Consider the following 19,669-nt stretch of genomic DNA (forward strand, 5'->3'; position numbering starts at 1 on the left):
TACATCAAACTCACAGGCGCGCGAGTGTGTATCATTTTACAGACTTCTCCGACAGTCCGGGCAGCTTGTTGTCCTTGAGCTCCGACGCATCCCGGGAATCTTCTTCACAATCTGCTAAAACGATGAGGTTCATTTATCTTTTCAAGTAGGAGAAACACTTGCAATTGCTTTGTGTGGTTTCGCGGCTCACAACAAACCACCGCCCTCACCCCACAAAACAAACTTGCATTCAACATTTCCAAACCAATTAAGGATGTAATTAATGGAGCCCAGCACCTGTAGTGCCACAACAATCACCAGAGAGGGGACAGTGAAAAATGTAGCAATCAAATTAATCAAGCAAAAGGCACAGACCAATTACTCACAAACCATCTAGAGTGTGGCGCCACGCTAGGAGAACAGGTGATAGTTATCATTAAATTAGAGGGAGATCAGTGACTCGGGCTGTTTCATCATGTGGGACCTTGATAAACCATGGGCCCTGTGCCGCGTTTTTTTTTTTTTTGTGAGCACAGTGGCAGACAAGGCAGCCCATATGCTCTACTGTTCACGAAGAGAGGAGGAGATGTGTTGGAATAATGATTAATGAAAATGTGAGCGACTCTGCGGCAGCAACACAACAACAACATCTGGTCCTGTATCGGCCCTTGTGCACATCCAGTAGCTCAGTGGTGGTCCCGGAGGTTAACACAAACACACACACACACACACACACACACACACACACACACACACACACACACACACACAGACTGCAGAAAGTTGAATCCACAGCTTTATCAAAGGCTACGTTTAGGCAGACAATATATCCTCAACCCTGGGGGTTTCATCAACAGGTTCATACATGAACAAAATGATCAGATGTGCAGTGGTGGAAAAAGGTTTTCGGACACCCTTAAAATTTTACACAGTCTCAAGTATTATCAGGCAATATTTGTGGAAAATCTTTTTTTGTGTTTCAAAACCACAGATTTTCAGTTTTCCAAGAGCTGGATACTGTGGTCCTGCAGCCATGTTATACTGGCCCTGGATGTGTGGCAAGGGGCGTTATCTTGTCGAAACATCCACTTTCAACCTGGACAGAACAGTGAGATGGCCAACACTAGCAGCGCTCACGTATCCCCAAACCATGATACTGCCTCCGCTATACTAGACAGTAGGTACTGTACATGCTGGAGATAATGCTTCGCCTGGGCTTCTGCGTACCCTCACATTAGCAGGAGGAAGATAAAGCTGGAAACTTTACTCGTGTGACCACAGAATCTTCTTCCAATTCCTGACTGTCCAGTTCTTATGTGCTTGGGCCCAACGACGCCGGGCTAACTTCTGTCTCTCATTGATCAGGGACTTCTTGACAGCCTTGTAGGTCCTTAAGCCATGATCTAAAAGTCGACCACACACACTGCATGTGGAACACTGGACACCAGTGTGGTTTGACCACTGCTGCTGGAGCTCCTGTGATGTCATTTGGCAGTTTTCCCTTTTCCACGTCTTGCTGAAGAACCCCTTGGACACCCAGATCTTGGTTTGTCTTGATATGTATTTCTACAGAGTGGATCCAACTGCTGAAGGATTGCATGGGCACTTCCTGGCCATCTGGTGGCAGCTGTACCCTTCCTGACTGAGAATCTTTAACTTCTTACGTTAGGTTCCTTGTTTTAGTCATTTTTATCTCTGAAGACCTTTCAAATTATTATCTTCCAAATTTTTATTGACCAAGATAGAGCCACATTTCCAATGCTGCTATCCACATGGATTCTGGCTTCAGTTTTGACTTTGAACTTTTCCTTTGACTTTTTTTGTTTTGATACTTTGATACTTTTTGATACTTTTCTGTCCTTTGGGGAAATTCACCCCATGTTTGAACGTCTCTGGATGAATAAAGCGTCTCTCTTTGTTGATGCTACCGTAAACGAACAAAAGAAAACCAATCGATCTAAAAGTGTGTGATTTGTGCCAAAAGATTTTATTGATTAAGATGTGGTTTTGAAACCCTTGTGTTCATAAATCACAAGAAAGGAATGCCCAATCCGAATCAATTGAAGTAATGCTGCAATTCAAAGAGATCAAAAACTCCTGGATGACCTCCTGATGTTTCTGCGATGCAGGACGAACATTTCCAATATGAACAATTCATCATTAACTGCCCCAGCTGTGTTGTGAATCAAGCATCTCTCTTTGTGTGTTGATTTTATGCAACCATGAATTAACAAAGGTAAGTGAATCGTGTAGAAAAGTGTATAATTAGATTGAGGGTACAAAATTGTGCATTGAGTTGTGCTGAATGATTGATTATTTTTAAATTAAAAGTTTCTTCATTGCTAAACAGATCACTGATGTCAAATGAGGCCTCTTCAGATGTCAGAATAAAGGAATGACCAATCAATTGAAGTAATGTTGCAATTCAAAAAGGCATTGTTTGAAGCCTGTCACCAATTTCATCATTGGCGTAGAACATAAAGAGTCTGCCCTTCGCATGTCTGGCTCTTTCCCCTTTGTTCAATGTGCACATTTGATGGCTTTGAACTTGAACAGCACCGTCTGCCCTAACAAGGTAACACTTTGGACGGTTAGCTGTATCAAAAAGAATTGCGTCATCCGTCTCCGAAAACAGCTTGATTTGTATGCATTTAAGAGTCGCCGTGAACATGTTTGAGTTTTTCCAGACAGACAAGTGAAAAAGAGAAAAATACATTTCTGGGATTAAAGAAATAGGCTACAAAAAGACAACATCTTGCACAGGAACTGAGCTCAGAAGGTGTCCTCGCTTTTCTTCGAGGCATCCGTCCATCAACTTATCAGCATGTATTCTGTGCCAGTGTTTCCTGGATGCTGGATTCAGACTCTGTGTTTAATAATGCCGCGTGTCACCACAAAGAACTGGACTGCTCTGTGCGGTCTAGATTTGATTAAAAGCTTATATTGCAGCAGTTAGCAGCAAATGGCGATGGGGGGGCTGCTGGAGCATGGAGGGAAAACAAAGCCCGGACAGAAAGCACGGGAGTGTGAATGCCGCTGTGCATTTCAATGGGGTGGAAGCGGCGGCGGGGCTGAGTGAAGTCCGAGAGCTGCTGTCCGTGCTGCTGATTAGTCTGGATGTGTGTTACAGATGGACTGAATGGGCATGCCTTCGATGGAGTGTGTGTAATAAACCATGATGACCTCCCGCTAATTCACACACTGCTGCAGCCCAGAGTTGGCAAAACAAAGCAGTGAATAAAATGCCGGGAATACAGCTACTGTGTACCTGTTTTCATTAGGTAAACTGCAAGATTTATTCTAAAAATCCATTTCGTTTCTAAACCACTCACCCAAATAATCGCAGCCTATGACAGTTGATGCATAATGTAGTGTGTTGAAATTCTGGGTCATTAAAAAGTACCCGGGCCATTATTTGGACAGAAACTTGACTTGACTGCTGACAAGCGTAAGCAGCATATTCATGGGTGGAATGGTGCTATTAAATCTAGAATTCACTGTAAGAGCTTCTTCTTGTATAGAAATGAACAGAAACACAGTGCTATTGGTCCGTTCCATTTGTACTTGGAAGTCAGAATTTCCTAGTTCTGCGTCGGAATTTTCAATTGGAACGCCCAGTCAGATTTGCTACTCAGAAAGTCTGACAATCTTCACTACACCCGAGCTGAGTTCCCAAGATGGCTGACCCGCATGGAAACAGTAATTAGAAGCTGCTGTAATGCATTTATTAGCACTTATGATTAGTTTTTGTTGCACTTAATCTGTCCTACAGACAATATTTCACCTCAGGGTCCAGCATCTAAAATAAATGATTTTAGATGCTGGACCCTGAGGTGGAAATGCAGTATGTATTTACAAAGTTTCCTGCGCCCTAGAGAAAGTTCCTGTGGTGCAAACACATCTTATTTAAACAACTTGACTGAAGCTGAAATGTTTAAAAAATGTGATTTCGTAAATAGTTTCAGCACATCCTATTTGTGTTGTGCGGTTCTATACTTCTTAGAAGTAGTTAAAGACAAATATACTCATTAGCTGACTTTATAGTCCTGTTTTATAAATATTGATTGCTTGATGTCTGTGCACAGAGTCGGATCATTCGTAGCAGGCAGTAGTCTCAGCAGCATATTAGACAGACGGGGAAGAGGGTTCATCATCAGTTCTCACATTAATCCAGGCCACAAGGCAGATTTAATCTATCAAATATCTTAGTGGATTAAAACATAAATACTTAATCCATGCTTGCAGGTGCTCATCAAGGTAGCTATTGACTGTTCAGTGCCATTTTTTTTTTTCAGTGTTCAACTTTTTTTTGGTGAAATATACAGTAGTTGTTGAATTATACAGAAAACAGAAAGGCATTTAAGTCAGTTCAAAGGGTCATTTCACACAAAGTATAACAATAACTGTATATCTGGGAGTTTCTAGCCATGTTTGTACCATGTGGGAAACCTTTAAGTGCTGACTTGAACCAGCATGCGTTTGTTGTGATGCTTTTCTACTGTATATGGTGAATTTTTCCTGCTTTTCATTTAATGCACTGCTGGTTAGTTTTATCTTGCGGTTTGAGTCGTGAGGTTCACCAAAGTCTGCTGCTCAACACAGATACCAAAGCAACCAAATTCAGGCACCAAGTGGATTCCATTTGGTTGGGATTAGTTTGTTATCTGTACTGTACAGATGGATTCCACCGTGCGTACACAGTGAAAATTTTGTCATTTTTCCTCCATGATGTCCTCAAAATTGGCTTCAGCTCGGACACCAGGGAGACCCAATCCATTATACTGAGTGGCCGATTGTGGGCTACATTTGGAAATGTGGCTAATTCCCTTCCTTTTTGCAAATTTCTCTGTTAACAGCTCGGATGGAATAGGAACAAACATATCATTAAATCAGCAATGTCCCGCTGTCGTTGTCATTATGAAACACTGTTTGATGCCGGCATATTTCATTAAAAAAAAACACGCAGCCATGTGGGGCCCCCGAGTTCCTTCGGTATGGACATATGACGCTAATCACGGACGCAGTGCACGCCAAGCCCAGGGAAAACTGCTCTCTGCTTTAGGAGCACTTTCAAATGATACCATTAAAAAATAATAATTGATGAAGTTGGCTCTGAGCAAAGGCGCTGAGCGCTTTAAAAGCTTTCTGTCGTCTTACAATACAATTTCCAAATCAATATTTCATTAACTGGATAGAGGTGCAGTGTTCCTTGTTAATAAAGAAGGTTTGGCTCATCGCAGTTTAGCTTTAGTGAATTTCAGGCAGGGAGGTGGCCCATTATGTTCCACCTGGCCTTCACACACATTCAGTATATTCCGTTCTCTCAATGCACACCCTGAGACACACACACTTCTCCCTTGATTGTTTCTGTGTTTATGGGCCGTTTTATGACTGGAGGTCTTGAGCGTCGACGGGCTTCGGGTGACTTTCCCAGCGGCAACACCGGGAAACAAACTTGCGTTGTCCTTTGACTTTGGTCCCAGCTGAAGTTACAGAGAAGGAGCAGCCTGCCGCCACTTCAACGGTACGGTAATTACAGACTGCAAAGGCCGTAGAATACGACACATCCTGATTGAATGTTCATGGCCATGATGACCACATTAACGTTCAGATTTTCAATTCTGAATGCAAAGGTCTCTGGTTTTAACTGATCTTCACGTGCCTCCTGAACCTTATAGTTAGCATCTTTTATTTGACCTAAAACAAACTTAAACAACCTGAAACTGAGGCTAATCCACTTAACCAAAGTGAATTTTTTCACTTGTCCATTTGCCCTGAATCCACATTTTTCCCGGTCTCGCTGTATTTACTGATACATTTCACTGTGTTTTTGTCACTCACAGGGGCGTGGCCCCAGGGTGGTCGGACTCAGTTCTTATTAGAACATGTAATTTGGAATGTATTGCAGGGCATGCTTCAAACAATACAGATAAATAATTTGTGCGAGTGGATTGTCCTCCAACCAGAGCCATATTGTTGTAAAAAAATAATAATAATAATAAGCCAAACCCAAGGTTCCCAGGTGATGTGCATGGCTGTTACTCTACTCTCCATCTCCACATAAAGCCCCACTCACATGATCTGATTGACCCGTGGGGAAGTTAATATAATGCTATATTTGTACACTCCCTCTTTGATTCTTTTTTTGCACATCCATACGCAATCTGTACAGTTACATTGTTCAACAGTAGACTTTTAAATCTATTCTCACTGGAGAGAGCGGAAAATTGTATCCGATGCTCATTTTGATGTTCATTTTATTTGACCTGGCCTTGGATCGTTTGATTGTCTATTTTCTGTTGATTAATTACTTGTTACCATGGTAACATTTAGTCAAGGAATGACTGGCAGAACAAGTAAACAGATGTTTTTTTTCCCCCTTCATTAACAGTTGTTTTTCCTTGAGATGTTTTCTTTACAATATTGAGAGTAGATATTGTGCTGACTCTGTAGTCTGTGTATGATGAGATCACAGCATCTCAAGTAGGTCTACTGGTCAGGGACCTTATCTGCACAGAAAAAAACATTACTTTTAACTTACATTTGTGAATTTAAAAATGTTCTGTTAACATCCCAGATACATAGCAGCATCTACCCTCCTGTGTCTGAATGTTTTACCTGTAATGTAATTATACCAAATCAAACCCAAAATGTACAACTGATGGTCGCTAAATTAAGAATTACCTACCATAGTTTTCCATTATGACATTTCTACCATGAAAAATTATCAATTCTAAGCAAATGCAGACAATATTTTCAAATATTTTGGCAGATTGTTGACACATATGACTAGATTGTATAGATTCAGTCAATAAGGGCAACAAACCATGTAAAGAATCAAAAATAGCAATAAGTCCAAAGATGGCACACCAAAGCAACTGGAAACTGTTGCTAATTGTATTGTTGGACTGAAGCAGTGTTTCTCAATTCCAGTCCTCGGGACCCGCTGCCCTGCATGTTTTCCTCCTCCAACACACCTGATTCAAATGAATGGCTCCTTATCAGGCCACTGCAGAGCTCGATGACGAGCTGATCGTTTGGACTGAGGTACGAAGGTTAATTCCACAAGTTAATACAACCGGACTTATAGTGTTCTTTAATTCATTTTGACGTTTGTTTATGGGCTGGGATGAACCAGAGACGTCGGTCAGAAAACCTAGGGTTAAGCCATAAATAAAGGTGATGTTTGGCCATGCAGAGCAAAAGCTGAGGACGTCCTGTGATTCAGATATTATCCCCCATGTCTGTGTTTCATGTTTGCATTCTGTTGTTATGGCTCTGCTACTTTCCCCCTCACTCCACTAAGAGATTGCTTTACAAATTATAATAGATGATAAAAATATATTTTTGATAAGAAATTACACAAGCTCCACCTTTGCCAATGAACACATTAATGACTGATTTAAAGATTTCATCTGTCTAAACAGGTGACTAGTTCAGCAATATCTCAACTTTGTGCTCTAACATCTGTCCAAACTTTGAATTATAGCACATCCTTCATAATTCTTAAATGACAAGAGGTAGAAAAATGCAGCAAATCAAACAAAAAGTTGTGAAAAAGGAAAAACTCGCCTCTAAATCACAGAGATGTCAATTCACACTGGGTTAGTTTTATCAGAAGACCTCTGTGTTATGAGAACTGTGGTAGGTAATGCAGTGTAATTTTTATATTACAAATCACGGACATGGGTGATTCGGCAAGATCACAAACGACCTCCGTGATTATTAGAAATTACTGGAGGTCCCCAGGTAAAACTAATCCGGTGCGAATAGGGCTAAAGGCTTGGCATTTACCAGTTTATCAAGTAGGAACTTCATAGTTTGGACTTGACAAGTCCAAACTATGAAAATTGTTGAAATTGCAGTTATGGCTTTTTCACTTTTTGTTGATTGGGGTCTGGTGTTGTTAGTTTGAACTAATTGCGCAGGGGCACTGCGAGAGTGGTAAGACTTGTTTAGGACTTTGATGTCAGTGTCATTCAAAGTTTTGGATTCACAAAAGTGTGACAATTTGAAATGCTTGTTTAAAGGTTAGCTTTTATGCCTTTAGTGGATTATTGGAGAGAAACAGTAAGTAATGGGCAAGAGAGAAAGGAAGGGAGGACTAGCCCCCCAGTTTTTGTGGCCCACTCAACCAGGTGAACTATAAGGCCACCTCAAATCAGACAATTTCACTGAAAAACCACAAGTTTCTTGAATTGATATCTTCCAAAGCATTCAGAAACCGAGATCTAACTTTTTACTGACTCTGATACTGACGCAATCCTTGCGGAGGTGAAGTTGCTCGTCATTTAGGGCTGCATGGCTGGGATATTTGATTAACTGTTGTGCAGCTGTAATGAAAAATTAGAATGGAGACGCACAGTATCAGAATTTCCCAAATTCAGTTGTACTGTAATAGTCTTTAACAGTGCTTTTTTCTCCCCCTGCACTGCACCGCTCTGAGCAGCGAGCGGCAGCATGCGTGACGAATTGCAATATTGAAACTCATCTTGATGAATTGAAAGACATGCGGCGCACATACCCAGCAGGACTGCGTGAGATTAGTTTCTGTGTCTCCGGGTTTCATGCAGGATGTGATCCGTCAGAGGAGTCTGCAGACATGCGAAGGGAAGTTGTCCTCTGCGTACCGTGAAGCGTGACTCTCAGACTCTGAGCTGCCGAAGCCGCCGACATGAAGCCCGGGAGTCAGACGTGATGCAACAGTGACACCCAGTGCAAGGAACATGCAAGAGGCCACACATCACCGAGCATGTTCTCCGTGTGGACCATGAAGTACATGGAAAATTGAGGATAATGCGGTCTTCTCTGATCAGCAACATTTGACAATTTAAATATCAAATCCTACTAATGTGAAGCCTTGGCATTTGGAGAGCGTGATAAAAAGACTTTGGGTTGCTCACCAAACTCCTCACGATCAAAGCTTCCACCCAGAACAGCACTTACCATCTGTCTCCAACCCCTGTATGCTGTAACTTTGGCTGCTTTAGCTGTAGCATTGGCTTAATTTCCCAATAGTGATCAATTAAGCCTCATCTTTTTAACTCCTGCTCTCAGTGGCTTCTGTTCTTTATTTTAAAAGCTCTGCCACAAAATGGTGATGGCATATCAGGGACATCTTTTTAGGCAGAGAGCAGCTATGTGGTTACACAGGGAGATGTTACTTTGAGATAATGTTCAGTCAAGCCTCCCAGCAAAGCCAGTCACTGCTCTCCAGACCACAGTGCCCTGGTGGGCCACGAGAGAAGGACAGTCAGTCATGTCATTACCTTACAGACTGCTACGTATTCTGTGACCCCGTTTCCACTGTGTAAGAATAAATGAAGTTAATATATCTTAGGTCCAGGATGTCCGGGTCTCTTCGTTCATCTCAGTTCTCAGCCCCCACCCTCCCCGTCCTTATCGTTTCTTTTTACACCTCATCCATCTTTCATTGCAGTAATCAGGGGGAAAAGGAGCTGAAGCTTCCCGAGATATGTCCCCATCATGAGCCTCACTCTCTCGGTTCTTCTGCATCTGAAGACCATCATCCTTCTATGCATTCCACATTGCTCACACCTTCATATATTCCCCTCACGCCCTGTCTGCATATAAACATCTTAGCGTCGGTTAAGGTGAGGTCACACACACACGCACCCCATACAGGACATAACAGGGCACTCACGCTCGAGGCAAGGAGGACGCTACCTTTGAAGATCCCAGCCTCTTGACCGTAGAGGCGCCACCGCAAAGCTCACCCCGACCCGGGCAGAGAGGCCGGCCCCACACCTAATTGCGGCGTGTCCAACCGCCCAGGCTGAAGAGACCTAAGGGACGGCATCCCCACGGGCAGACAGGAACAGCCTCAGGCGTGGCAGGCCCCCACGAGAAAACACAGGAGAGTTAAAAGACTAAAAACAGTAAAATGTGGTAAGAAATGGAAAATAATTAAATAAATAAAACACCCCCATCTAGTAAAAATATATTGTAAAAGTAATCTAGAACAGTGAAAGAAAAGCATTGAAATGAGCCATGTTACCCACTAATGACGTAAATAAAAATAAAGTGTGATAAAACAGAATTAAGAAGAAATAAAATAATGTAAAAGTCTGATTTAAAAACATGAGAAATATGCATAGGTAGGTGCAACTTTGTCAGGATAATGGGAAGAACAGATGTTTTACCAACAAGGACCACGTCATAATTGATGCGACATGCATTTATGTATAGGCAGGACCTGAGAAAAATAGATGGAAGGATGAAAGGGGTTGAAGGGAAGGGATGAGGGAGCCACGCTCAGGAAGCTTGTCCATGTGGTTGGTGTAGGGTTTAAGACACACCATGAAGTTATTATAACTCAAATCCACATCCAGTACTTTTCCATTTCCCACGCTTACCTAAAAAGACGTGTCCTAATTCTCTCATCCTCTGTTGGTCTCAGTTCTAAAGTTCTAATCATTCCATTCAAGGAAGGAAAAAAAAAATTCTATCCATTGTATTTTGTCGGGCCCAGGAGCACTTGTGTCTGTCTTTATTTTTATGAAAACAGGCAATTTAAAATGCAGCAGTTGGCGGCGCGTGAAGGATGGCACCGCTTGAACATCTGTTTTTGTCACATTTGCGGATGCCTTCGAGGAGGGAACGTCCAAAAAAAGCCACCGCAATTTGTGAAATTCATTACATCTCACTTCGGCGACAGCGGGCGCTTTGCCTCGTCTATGATTAGGATCATTTCAAGCAGATTTAAAGCACTTTTTTTTTTTTTTTTTTTTGCATTCAGGAGTGTCAACTGTTGTTGACCCGAATCACGGTGAAGTTATGTAAAACCTGCCACCGCCGCCTAAGAAAAGTGAATGGACAGTGGAGTGGAAACCATCCCAAATGTGCACTTTTTATTTGCAGCTTGCAGGGAATATATCATGCTCAAAAGAATGTACGTGGAGCATCCTTTAGATTTGGAAAGTGAGGAAATGGTGCGTTAAAAAGTCTCTCCGTTGTTAACTCCCGAAACAAATGAACTGCGACGACACGACAGAGAAACTCATCCACGTCTGCCCCATGCTCTGCTTTAAAAACAGATGAGTCCCTGTCACTAAGATAAAGACTGTGAGGACTTTTTTTTCTGTGAAAAGAGGTGAACGTTCCTTTCACTGGAGGCTGTCCAGAGGCCTAACAAAGTGTTCCGTGTCTGCATTTGTTTCTCAAGGGCAAAGCATCCAGTGCCGGGCCAGCGGGCAGCCTGCTCTGCGGTGTTTGTGCCGAAGATTTCATTTGGGAGCTAACACTATTTTGCGGCTGTCGTTCTCTGAACACCGCCACCCCAGAGAGACACAGAGAGAGAGGGAGAGAGAGAGAGAGACAAAGAGAAACATAAAATGGAAAAGTTAAAAGGAAATGAATAACACCCCGAGGCATTCCCCACACAACTGGCTTCTGATTTCTATTTGTTTCTCAATCCGAGGCTCCGCTGGGCTGCCCGCCACATTGACCGACAACCGACATTAAAAACAAATGAAAGGAAGCGTCGCGCCTTCCCATTCTTTCACCCAGGTGCGTGTATGTGTGTGCGAGCGGCCCCGGGGTTGTGCAGTGCTTGTGTACAGAGTGTTTTCGATGCACAATTTCACCCGTCATGAATAATAAACTCCAGACTATTTGAATCTTTCCTCAAGTTAATTCCCGACGCTGGTGGCACGTTTTTTTTTTTTCTTGTCTTGTTGCCGGATGAGCTCATGCTTGGAAAGAGACGATACATAATTCACTTCGTGTAACCGCCGAACTCCACAACCACAACAGGGGCGGCGGGGGTGGGGCGGGGGCGTGCGATGTTGCCAGAGAGGAGCGTAGTTTCTCATTTGCGCTCATTTATTTATGCGAGAAAATAAATGTTTTACCACAGCCGTCACTTTTTGACGGACGATATTTGGATCCTGGATGCTGTGCTTTGCATGTAGTTAGAATAAGTACGCTGCGGCTGCATGTCTGCATGCGAACCCTTGCTGTGAAAGATAAATTTCCAGCGTGTTTGCTGGTAAACGAGTGAGTGATATTTATTAGGAATAGAAAATAGAAAAATACCATATTTATCCCCTGGGGGGGATTTCAAGACGCGAACAGTATGCAGTTTAATGTCTCATTTTACTGTGAAATGAAAGCATAGACCAAGAAACAACTGAAGTTAAAAAAAAAAATAAAAAAATCCACAGGGTTAAAGTCTAGAGAATGGGCTGTCCACTCCATGTTTTCAAGCTTTCCATCTTGTTTTTATCCTGAGGTAGTTCTGGTGTAGCTTGGACTAAAGTTTTGGGTCATTATCTTGCTGTAGGATGAAGCCCTGACCAACTACACCAGAGGATATTTTGTGCTTTTGATCGGTATTTAAAAATGTATTAGCATGCATGTCTGTGCAAAAAGACATGAAAGAAAGCGCAAAAGAAGGTGAATAGTGGCGGCTCCAAACTATGTACAGTTAACTAGGCATTTTTACAAGGGCACATTTAAACAGTGACACTAATATATCAGATGGAAATTGGCATTTTAACACGAATCAACACGTAGACATGCGCAAAGTTAGTGAACTGCTCCTTTAAACATGAGGCTTTTATAAGCTAAAGCAATCCCAACACAAGTTCTGCTCACTAGCATCTTCCACCTCTCAGACATGTGAGTACAGCTGGGCTCTTTGGGTAATCGTGCAGGAAGATTGATGTTAATTTTAGTTTTGGGTGGTTGAACGGTGTGGTGGTCAGCACTGACGCCTCACAGCGAGAAGGTTCCGGGTTTGAACCAAACTTTCGTGCAGAGTTTGCATGTTCTCCCTGTGTCTGCGTGGGTTCTCTCCAGGTGCTCCAGCTTCCTCCCACTGTCCATGCTTGTTAAGTTCATTCTGAATTGGCCGTAGGTGTTAGTCTGTACAGGGCGTACCCCGCCTCTGGCCCGGTGAGACCTGAGATAGGCGCCAGGCCCTCAGAAAATGAATGAATGAAGTGAGCAAACACCGTCTACAGAGCTTAGGGAGAATTTACTCAATGTTCCCGAACGTATCATGAGGGATCTGTTTAATCATCCAGGGAGTCTAGCAAGGAATCATCTGCAGCCAGTACACATTAGGGTTATTGTACTGTCTGCTATTGTGAAGATTAAAAAAATGCAAAGGCGCTTGGCTCAAAGGACTCTCTCTAACAGAAGAAGCAGCTTCCCCATTACTCTCCGTCCGTCTTTAAGTGAACACTTTTTTAACTCCGTGCCTCGTTTCGGGAGATTCAATTTTATCCGTTTTATTCATATGAACACCAACAAGGGCGCAAATTGTCTTAAGGCGCTTTACAGAACCCAGAGAAAAGGTGACTGTGGCAAGGCAATATTCATACAGGAAGGACACATTTGAAATGTGGAAAAAAGAGAAGAGAAACAAGATGACTCGCAAGACCTCGGGTGAGTAGTATGCAGCTGCAGAGATCAGAGACACACAGCTCCAGGTGGGAATGTGTTATAGAGTAGCAGTAGCAGCACACAAATGCATGGGTGGCAACAGAGAAGGAAACTAGAGAAGCTTCCTCAAAAATGAAAAATTCTTCACTGCATAGATATTTGGAGGGCTGGAAGCTTGAAGCTTCTCCTCCTGCACAGATGAAATGGTTTAGTATCTCTTCAGAGCGCCCTTATGAGCTTATAATGATATGACTGGTGTATCAAGGACGTCCTTGGCGACACTATGGACTGGACAAACCACAGGGGCAGACGACAGTCAAAAAAGACCAGGACAGTGCAGACTCATGTCTATCATGTTTTATTTATTTTTAATAATTACATATAGAGAATGCTTTTCTTTATGTTTCAATGTTATGTGTTGCTGTCAACGCTGAGCACCAGGTAATTATTTGATATCAAACTGAGCTGCTTTCTCCTCATTTATACCCTGTACAGAGTGAGAGGCAGCGAGGTAGCCTGGTCAAGGAAAGAGACGCAGAGCGGGAGAAGGGGAGGAGGAAAAAAAAAAAAAAGGAAGAAGATGAAGCCTTTTGCTCTTTTCAGAAGTCGGTGCTGTTTTGTGCTGTGGGACCGAGGCGGCCTCCAACCTGAGATTGAGGGCACTTGTCTGCTGAAATTGGGGCCAGCAGATGGCATTTTATTTGGAAATGCACTCAAAGCTGCTCGGAGCTGACAAGGGCTTCGGAGGGACGCGGTGACGGGCAGACACACCAACCGGAATCACTCACATCAGGAAACAAGAAACTAAAGGCCAATTAGGAACGGCAGAGACCAAAGCTCCGGGCCTCGACGGAGCCGAGACTCTGTGACCTTTCGGGAAATTCAGGAAACCAATTCCCACAAAGGACGGGCTTTCATGTCTCCTCCTGAGTTTGTCCCGCAGAGGACGCTTTCCTTCCCCTTAAATGTTAATTCATTTGGAGAATAATGGACAATCAGGACGAGTGCAAGGCTGAATCAAAAGAGAAATATTAAATGGACATGAAAGATGTCACGTGAAGCGGACGTAATTACATTCTGCAGATAAGAAAGCGAAGCCAACAAAGCAACTGGAAAAAAATAGGAAATATACAAACAGTCCAAAGATTTATTTTTTGTTTAAACAAGACTATAACCTAATTTTAAAAACATAATATTCTTTCACTTTGACTCCGACTGAGGCCTCCGAGCACAAACCAGTCGCTTCCAGCTCATTGTTTCCTGCATTTTCAGCTGTGAGGAAGTCTGAGGGGCCGGTTTCTGAAGTGAAGGGATGAGGAACAGCGAAGCTGACAGGTTCCCACTCGAGGGAGAAGTTGTGGTGACTGCTGTCGCCGTAACACAGCCACCAAACTCATCACAGTGAGGCTGTGACACCATGACGGGCACACTCTTAGGGCTCTATTTTTGCTCCGGCGTGTGGGACCAAACTGTTTTTTTTTTTTTTGTTGTTTTTTTTTTCCTGAGCAGCAGTGGCATGTTTTCCTACACCTACGCCTCTTTGCTGTTTTAGTGGCATGCTGAGTGCTGCAGCGCCGAACGAGAGGCGCAGCGGAAGAAGTGTCACTGGCAAGCAAGTGGAAAATTGCAACTTTAACGTGTCACCGTTCGCCAAACAGCTAAAGGAAGGATGAGAGGGAACACATGACATAAGTTTGTCAACTCGATTCTCGAAGTCAGAAAGACTAGGGAGCTTGCCGTGAACTTGGCGAGAAACCGACCAAGTCGGATGTCGCTCCTCATCAACAACACAGCGGTGGAATGTGTCATAAGCACAGAGTTCCCCAGGCCACAACATTATGACCACTGACGGGAGAAGTAAATAATATTGACCATCTTGTAACAATACGATGTTCAGCTGGGAAATCTGGTGGTTTCCTCACATGAACTGTTAGTTCCACAACATTTCTATTGGATTAAGTTCAGGACTTTGACTTGTCATTCCCTCGCATTCAGCTTGTTCCTCTTTAATTGTTCTTTTCGTAGAACCATTTGTGTTCTTGGGCTAGTTGTCTTGCTGCGTGACCCAGTTTCTCTTCACATTCGGCTCAGGGACGGATTCCTGACATTTTCTTTTGGAATTCACTGGAATAATTCAGTATTCATTGATCCTTCAATGATGACAAGCCGTCCTGGGCAAGATCCAGTAAAACAGGCTGAAACAAGGGCATTACCAGCCCCATGATTCATGGATGAGATGAGGTTCTGATGCTGCAATCAATTGTTTTCATCCTAATATTTAAACCAAATAATTCTACGTTGTTTGCATCTGTCCATAGAACATTTTCCTAATAGTCTTCTGGCTTGTCCACAGGATGTTTAGAAAACTGCAAATGGGTAGAAATGTCGTTTTTGTTGAGCAGTTTAGATAGACTCCAATTTTCCCTTGAAATCAATTTTTAATCTTGGAGGTGGACTTACTTTTGCACCTCACAGATATGTAATACCGACTAATTTCCTCAAATAAATAAATACCAAAGTGCGTTTGCTTAATTTATTCGACTGCGTTCTCTTTGTCTACTTTCAGAACCCGTGGGATCCGTTGATGGTTAGAGTCATAATTGTGCAGAAATGTAGAAAATTCTGTGGGGTGCAAATGCACTTTATATGGGTTTACTGCATAATGAAGCACAAAGTTGGAAAAGAGAGGAGGAGAAAAAAAGACTTAAAAACATAAATGAGCTAGATTTCATTATAATTCAGTCATGTATTTATTTACAAATCTCAAAAGACACATACACATAAAATGTTCAGGGTTAGATTGAAAAAACAGAAATACAGATATTGTGTCTAGAGACTGTGGATGATGGTTCGGTTCTTGAGGCCCTGGACGTATTCCTTGGCCTGGTCGAAGCTCGTAGTCTCCTCTACTTTAGGAGGCGCGCCCTCCACCAGCTTGACGAAGTAGTGAGAGTAAACTATGTCCATGATGCCAAACATTCCTCTGCCGTGGTAACGGATCCGCTTCAGGTACTTCCCTTTTCCGGAGAGGGACTCCGCTGCAGGAGGGGGAGGCGATGGGCAGTGTGTAATGAAAAGAGGAGATGATATCGACAGAAAGGGGGAGATATGGGAGAGAATAACTCATTTAATTCGCGGAGGTGCCCTTGACTGAAATCAGGTCAAAATAAAAAAAAAAAAAAAGACGATTCTGGTGGTAGGGTTTGGGTTTATCTGTAATTGTGGCTGCATCTCCACATGAATGACTCGACTCGGTCTGCAAAATAACTGCAGCCAAAAGAAATCTGCTACTTTAAAAAAAATAATAACTGCACAATGACAGGCAGCATTTGATGAATATAAGGTTTCCAAGTAGTTTTGGAAAGCAACAACCTTTTTTCAGTTGGTGTGTTGATAATAAATGAATTCTACTTAATGATATGTTGATTAGAATCAACCAGTAGATTGACTGCCATTCAAAAAAAACCCATCTGTCCTCACTAAGGCATTCAAACTTGTTTGAGGTACAACACAATAGAAAAGAAGAGATATAAAAAGAAGGGGTATAAAAATGGCAAGAAACTGCAATCGGCAGCTGTTGTGTGGACTATGCAACCCTGGCTGATGTTATAAAGCAAGTAGATCATTTTAATTTGATTACTGCAAAAGAGGTAGGTTGCAAGCCCAAAAAAGTGAGAGCACATGTACTGTAGAGGGTAAGTGGTTGTTGGAAGAGATGTTATGTTTGCAGATTCAGTTTGTTAAAATTCAAAGTTAACTTGAGGACTTGTTGAGTGGCTCTTTACATGAGAACGCTTCAGCGTTGCACTCACCTACATACAGGTTGGACTTGAACTCGACATTGTGACGCTTCACTGCCATCTCTTGAGCCTCAAGAAGGACCTGAACCAAAAAGCGAATAAAGAAGTGGGACATCGTCAGGTTGTATAAAGGATAATATTTGGTCTCTATTATTAGGTTAATTTTGCACTAATTTGCACTTCTGTTTAGTCAAATATTAAAATACTGCATTAGCAGCTCAGTGGGAAACAGTGAAAATGGGAATCTTGATTGAAATCTAATGTCAGTGAGAGAGATGAACAAGCGGCTCCAAACCTCTTTTATGATTTTTGCCCCTTTCTTGTCGTTGAACTCCAGTTGTGCAATGGCCTCATCAATGCTCATCCCTCTAATCTGTAAGGGAGGTTAGATGAAACAATCAGATAAACGTTTCTGCACAGCTGAGGCTGTGCATCATGCTGTGACTCACTGCGGTCGGTCAACAAAACAATGAGAAGACAGCAGCGTGCAAAATAATGAAAGGTGCGATCTAAGGATCGTTCAGGCAAACAGAAGGTTTTGATCCAAATTATTAACACGCAGAGAGGAAGACAGAGTTATTTCAAGTTTGGGCATGTATTTCTACTCAAGTCTTGCAAACAGGTAGCTAGTTAGTATTCTGAACGTAATGTATATACATCCAAAGAATGGATCTGAATAATGCCAGTATGAGTACATAGAAAAATTAAGCTTTTAGGCACAAAACCCATTCATAATTTTCAAATCGAAAATGACGTTTATAGGACCCATATGTAATTCTGAATACTGTAACATTACGGTAGTTCCTGATCACTCTCTGGATCCTTTGTCCATGGTCTGACTGTGCGGCACATTACTGATGAACTGAGATGAGATGAACTTTTTAAAATTCCACATTAAAACACTCCAGAAGAGACAGTACCAATCGGCCAGCCCTGAAATCAGATCCCCGCCCACAAACTGTTTATGGCGGGTTGGTCTGGAATTGCTCTCTGGGGAACTGCCGAGGCAGACATCAAAATTACTCTAATTGGTTGTAGGACTACCCAGTAGTCTGCAGACTTTTTTTTCCTTTCTGTATTGATAAACGCCACATAATGACATCCAAATGGCATGTTACCAGACTCATATTCAGAAAAGAATTAAGTCTTGCAATGCCGGGATCCCAATTGGATGCAACTGTACTCAAGAAAACACTAGAAAGTCTGAATGTGTATAAAATCAGATGCCTCCAAAAATACAAACATCAACAAGCACATCCACCAACAGCTGTTTGAAACAAGTCTCAGCTCCAAGCATTTTAGAACGAGCAGTGAAAATGATATTTTTTAGTGTCTGATGTAATTCAGCTATCGGAAGATATGATGAGGACACTGTATGTCTTACCAGCTTGGCCAGATACCACATCTTATCTTTGCTGTATTTTATCTGCCGCCTGCTGTGGTAGATCTCCTGTGAAAAGTGTTGAGACATTTATGAAGACAGACACAGATACTCCTTTGTGGTTTTAGGAACACAGAATCAATTTCCTCCACACACTGCAGGTAACCCCTGTGCATGAAATTACATTACAAACATTTGCACAAAGCTACTTACTGCTGGTCTGCGAGGCTCGTCCGGCAACTGTGGGGGATACACTTTCAGGTTCTTCCTCTCCCAGTTTTTGTTTTCCAGTGAAGCGCTGGTGTGGAGACACGAGAGTTGCTGAGGGCCACCGGCCAGAACTTGTAGCCTGGAGAAGACACAGAGGTACAGTATCCGTCAAGCAAGCGTGCATGCAATAAATAGATAAAACAACTATTTGACTACTTGTAATACAAATAACCTAAAGATCAGAAAAAAACAGAGATACTTATGGTTTCACAGGGTCTCTGTCGAGCAAACTATTCAGCAGTAAAAACACAGGATTTAGCGATATTTACAAGATGACTGACAGGCCAAACCAGAGACCTTCAAATTAACCTAAAACAAAAAATAACTGTTTGGCTAATCCATAACTCTTCAACTTAATTTTCTGAGTGGACGTCCTTATATATATATATATATGTCACCACGAGTAACAGTAAACACCAGTATCACGACATGGTTCGGAAGCACTAGCATCTCTTTGGACTTGTATTCGTCCTTCTGTACTGGACGTTTGACGTCGGTGCTCTTACCTTAAATTAAGCAACCCGGATATGTTCCTAATAAACGCCATACCTGAAAAAAAGAATGAATGTGTTAAAATACGTTTTGCAGATTGTCAATTAATAACGTAAAACTGTCAGTTTCTGCATAAATAGTCTGTTTCTCTCTCACCACGTCCTGTCATTGCAGTCGCCATGTTGGATTTTTGCGACACTTACGTATCCACTTTATGGTAGTAATGTTTATAGTGTTAGCAAACGAAATAATTATGTCATTTGTCGTGTTACTTAAGCAGGTAATGTATGAGATTTTCAAATATGTCGGAATGCATATGCAGTCTTAATAAGAATGG

General features: G+C 42.3%; 1 protein-coding gene across 1 annotated transcript; it reads right to left on the reverse strand.

The window, feature by feature from the left end:
* Window positions 1-16,120: 16,120 nt before the first annotated feature.
* On the reverse strand, window positions 16,121-19,598 carry mrpl22 (mitochondrial ribosomal protein L22). Its single transcript, XM_047607061.1, has 7 exons — window positions 19,489-19,598; window positions 19,347-19,389; window positions 18,784-18,919; window positions 18,574-18,639; window positions 17,485-17,562; window positions 17,202-17,271; window positions 16,121-16,427 (listed from the first exon to the last, which is right to left on the reverse strand). The coding sequence occupies exons 1-7, from the start codon at window positions 19,511-19,513 to the stop codon at window positions 16,219-16,221; spliced, it is 627 nt and encodes a 208-aa protein (XP_047463017.1). The 5' UTR covers window positions 19,514-19,598; the 3' UTR covers window positions 16,121-16,218.
* Window positions 19,599-19,669: the final 71 nt, after the last annotated feature.

This window comes from Mugil cephalus, chromosome 15, assembly GCF_022458985.1.
Source record: "Mugil cephalus isolate CIBA_MC_2020 chromosome 15, CIBA_Mcephalus_1.1, whole genome shotgun sequence".
In the NCBI taxonomy this organism is placed as follows: Eukaryota; Metazoa; Chordata; class Actinopteri; order Mugiliformes; family Mugilidae; genus Mugil; species Mugil cephalus.

Excerpts from the sequence above, each read along its gene's own strand:
- mrpl22 (XM_047607061.1), bottom strand. The coding sequence starts at position 19,513 with ATGGCGACTGCAATGACAGGACGTG. Across the intron at positions 19,390-19,488 it reads GACTGCAATGACAGGACGTG|GTATGGCGTTTATTAGGAAC; the intron begins GTGAGAGAGAAA and ends TCTTTTTTTCAG. Across the intron at positions 17,272-17,484 it reads GGGCAAAAATCATAAAAGAG|GTCCTTCTTGAGGCTCAAGA; the intron begins GTTTGGAGCCGC and ends TTTTTGGTTCAG.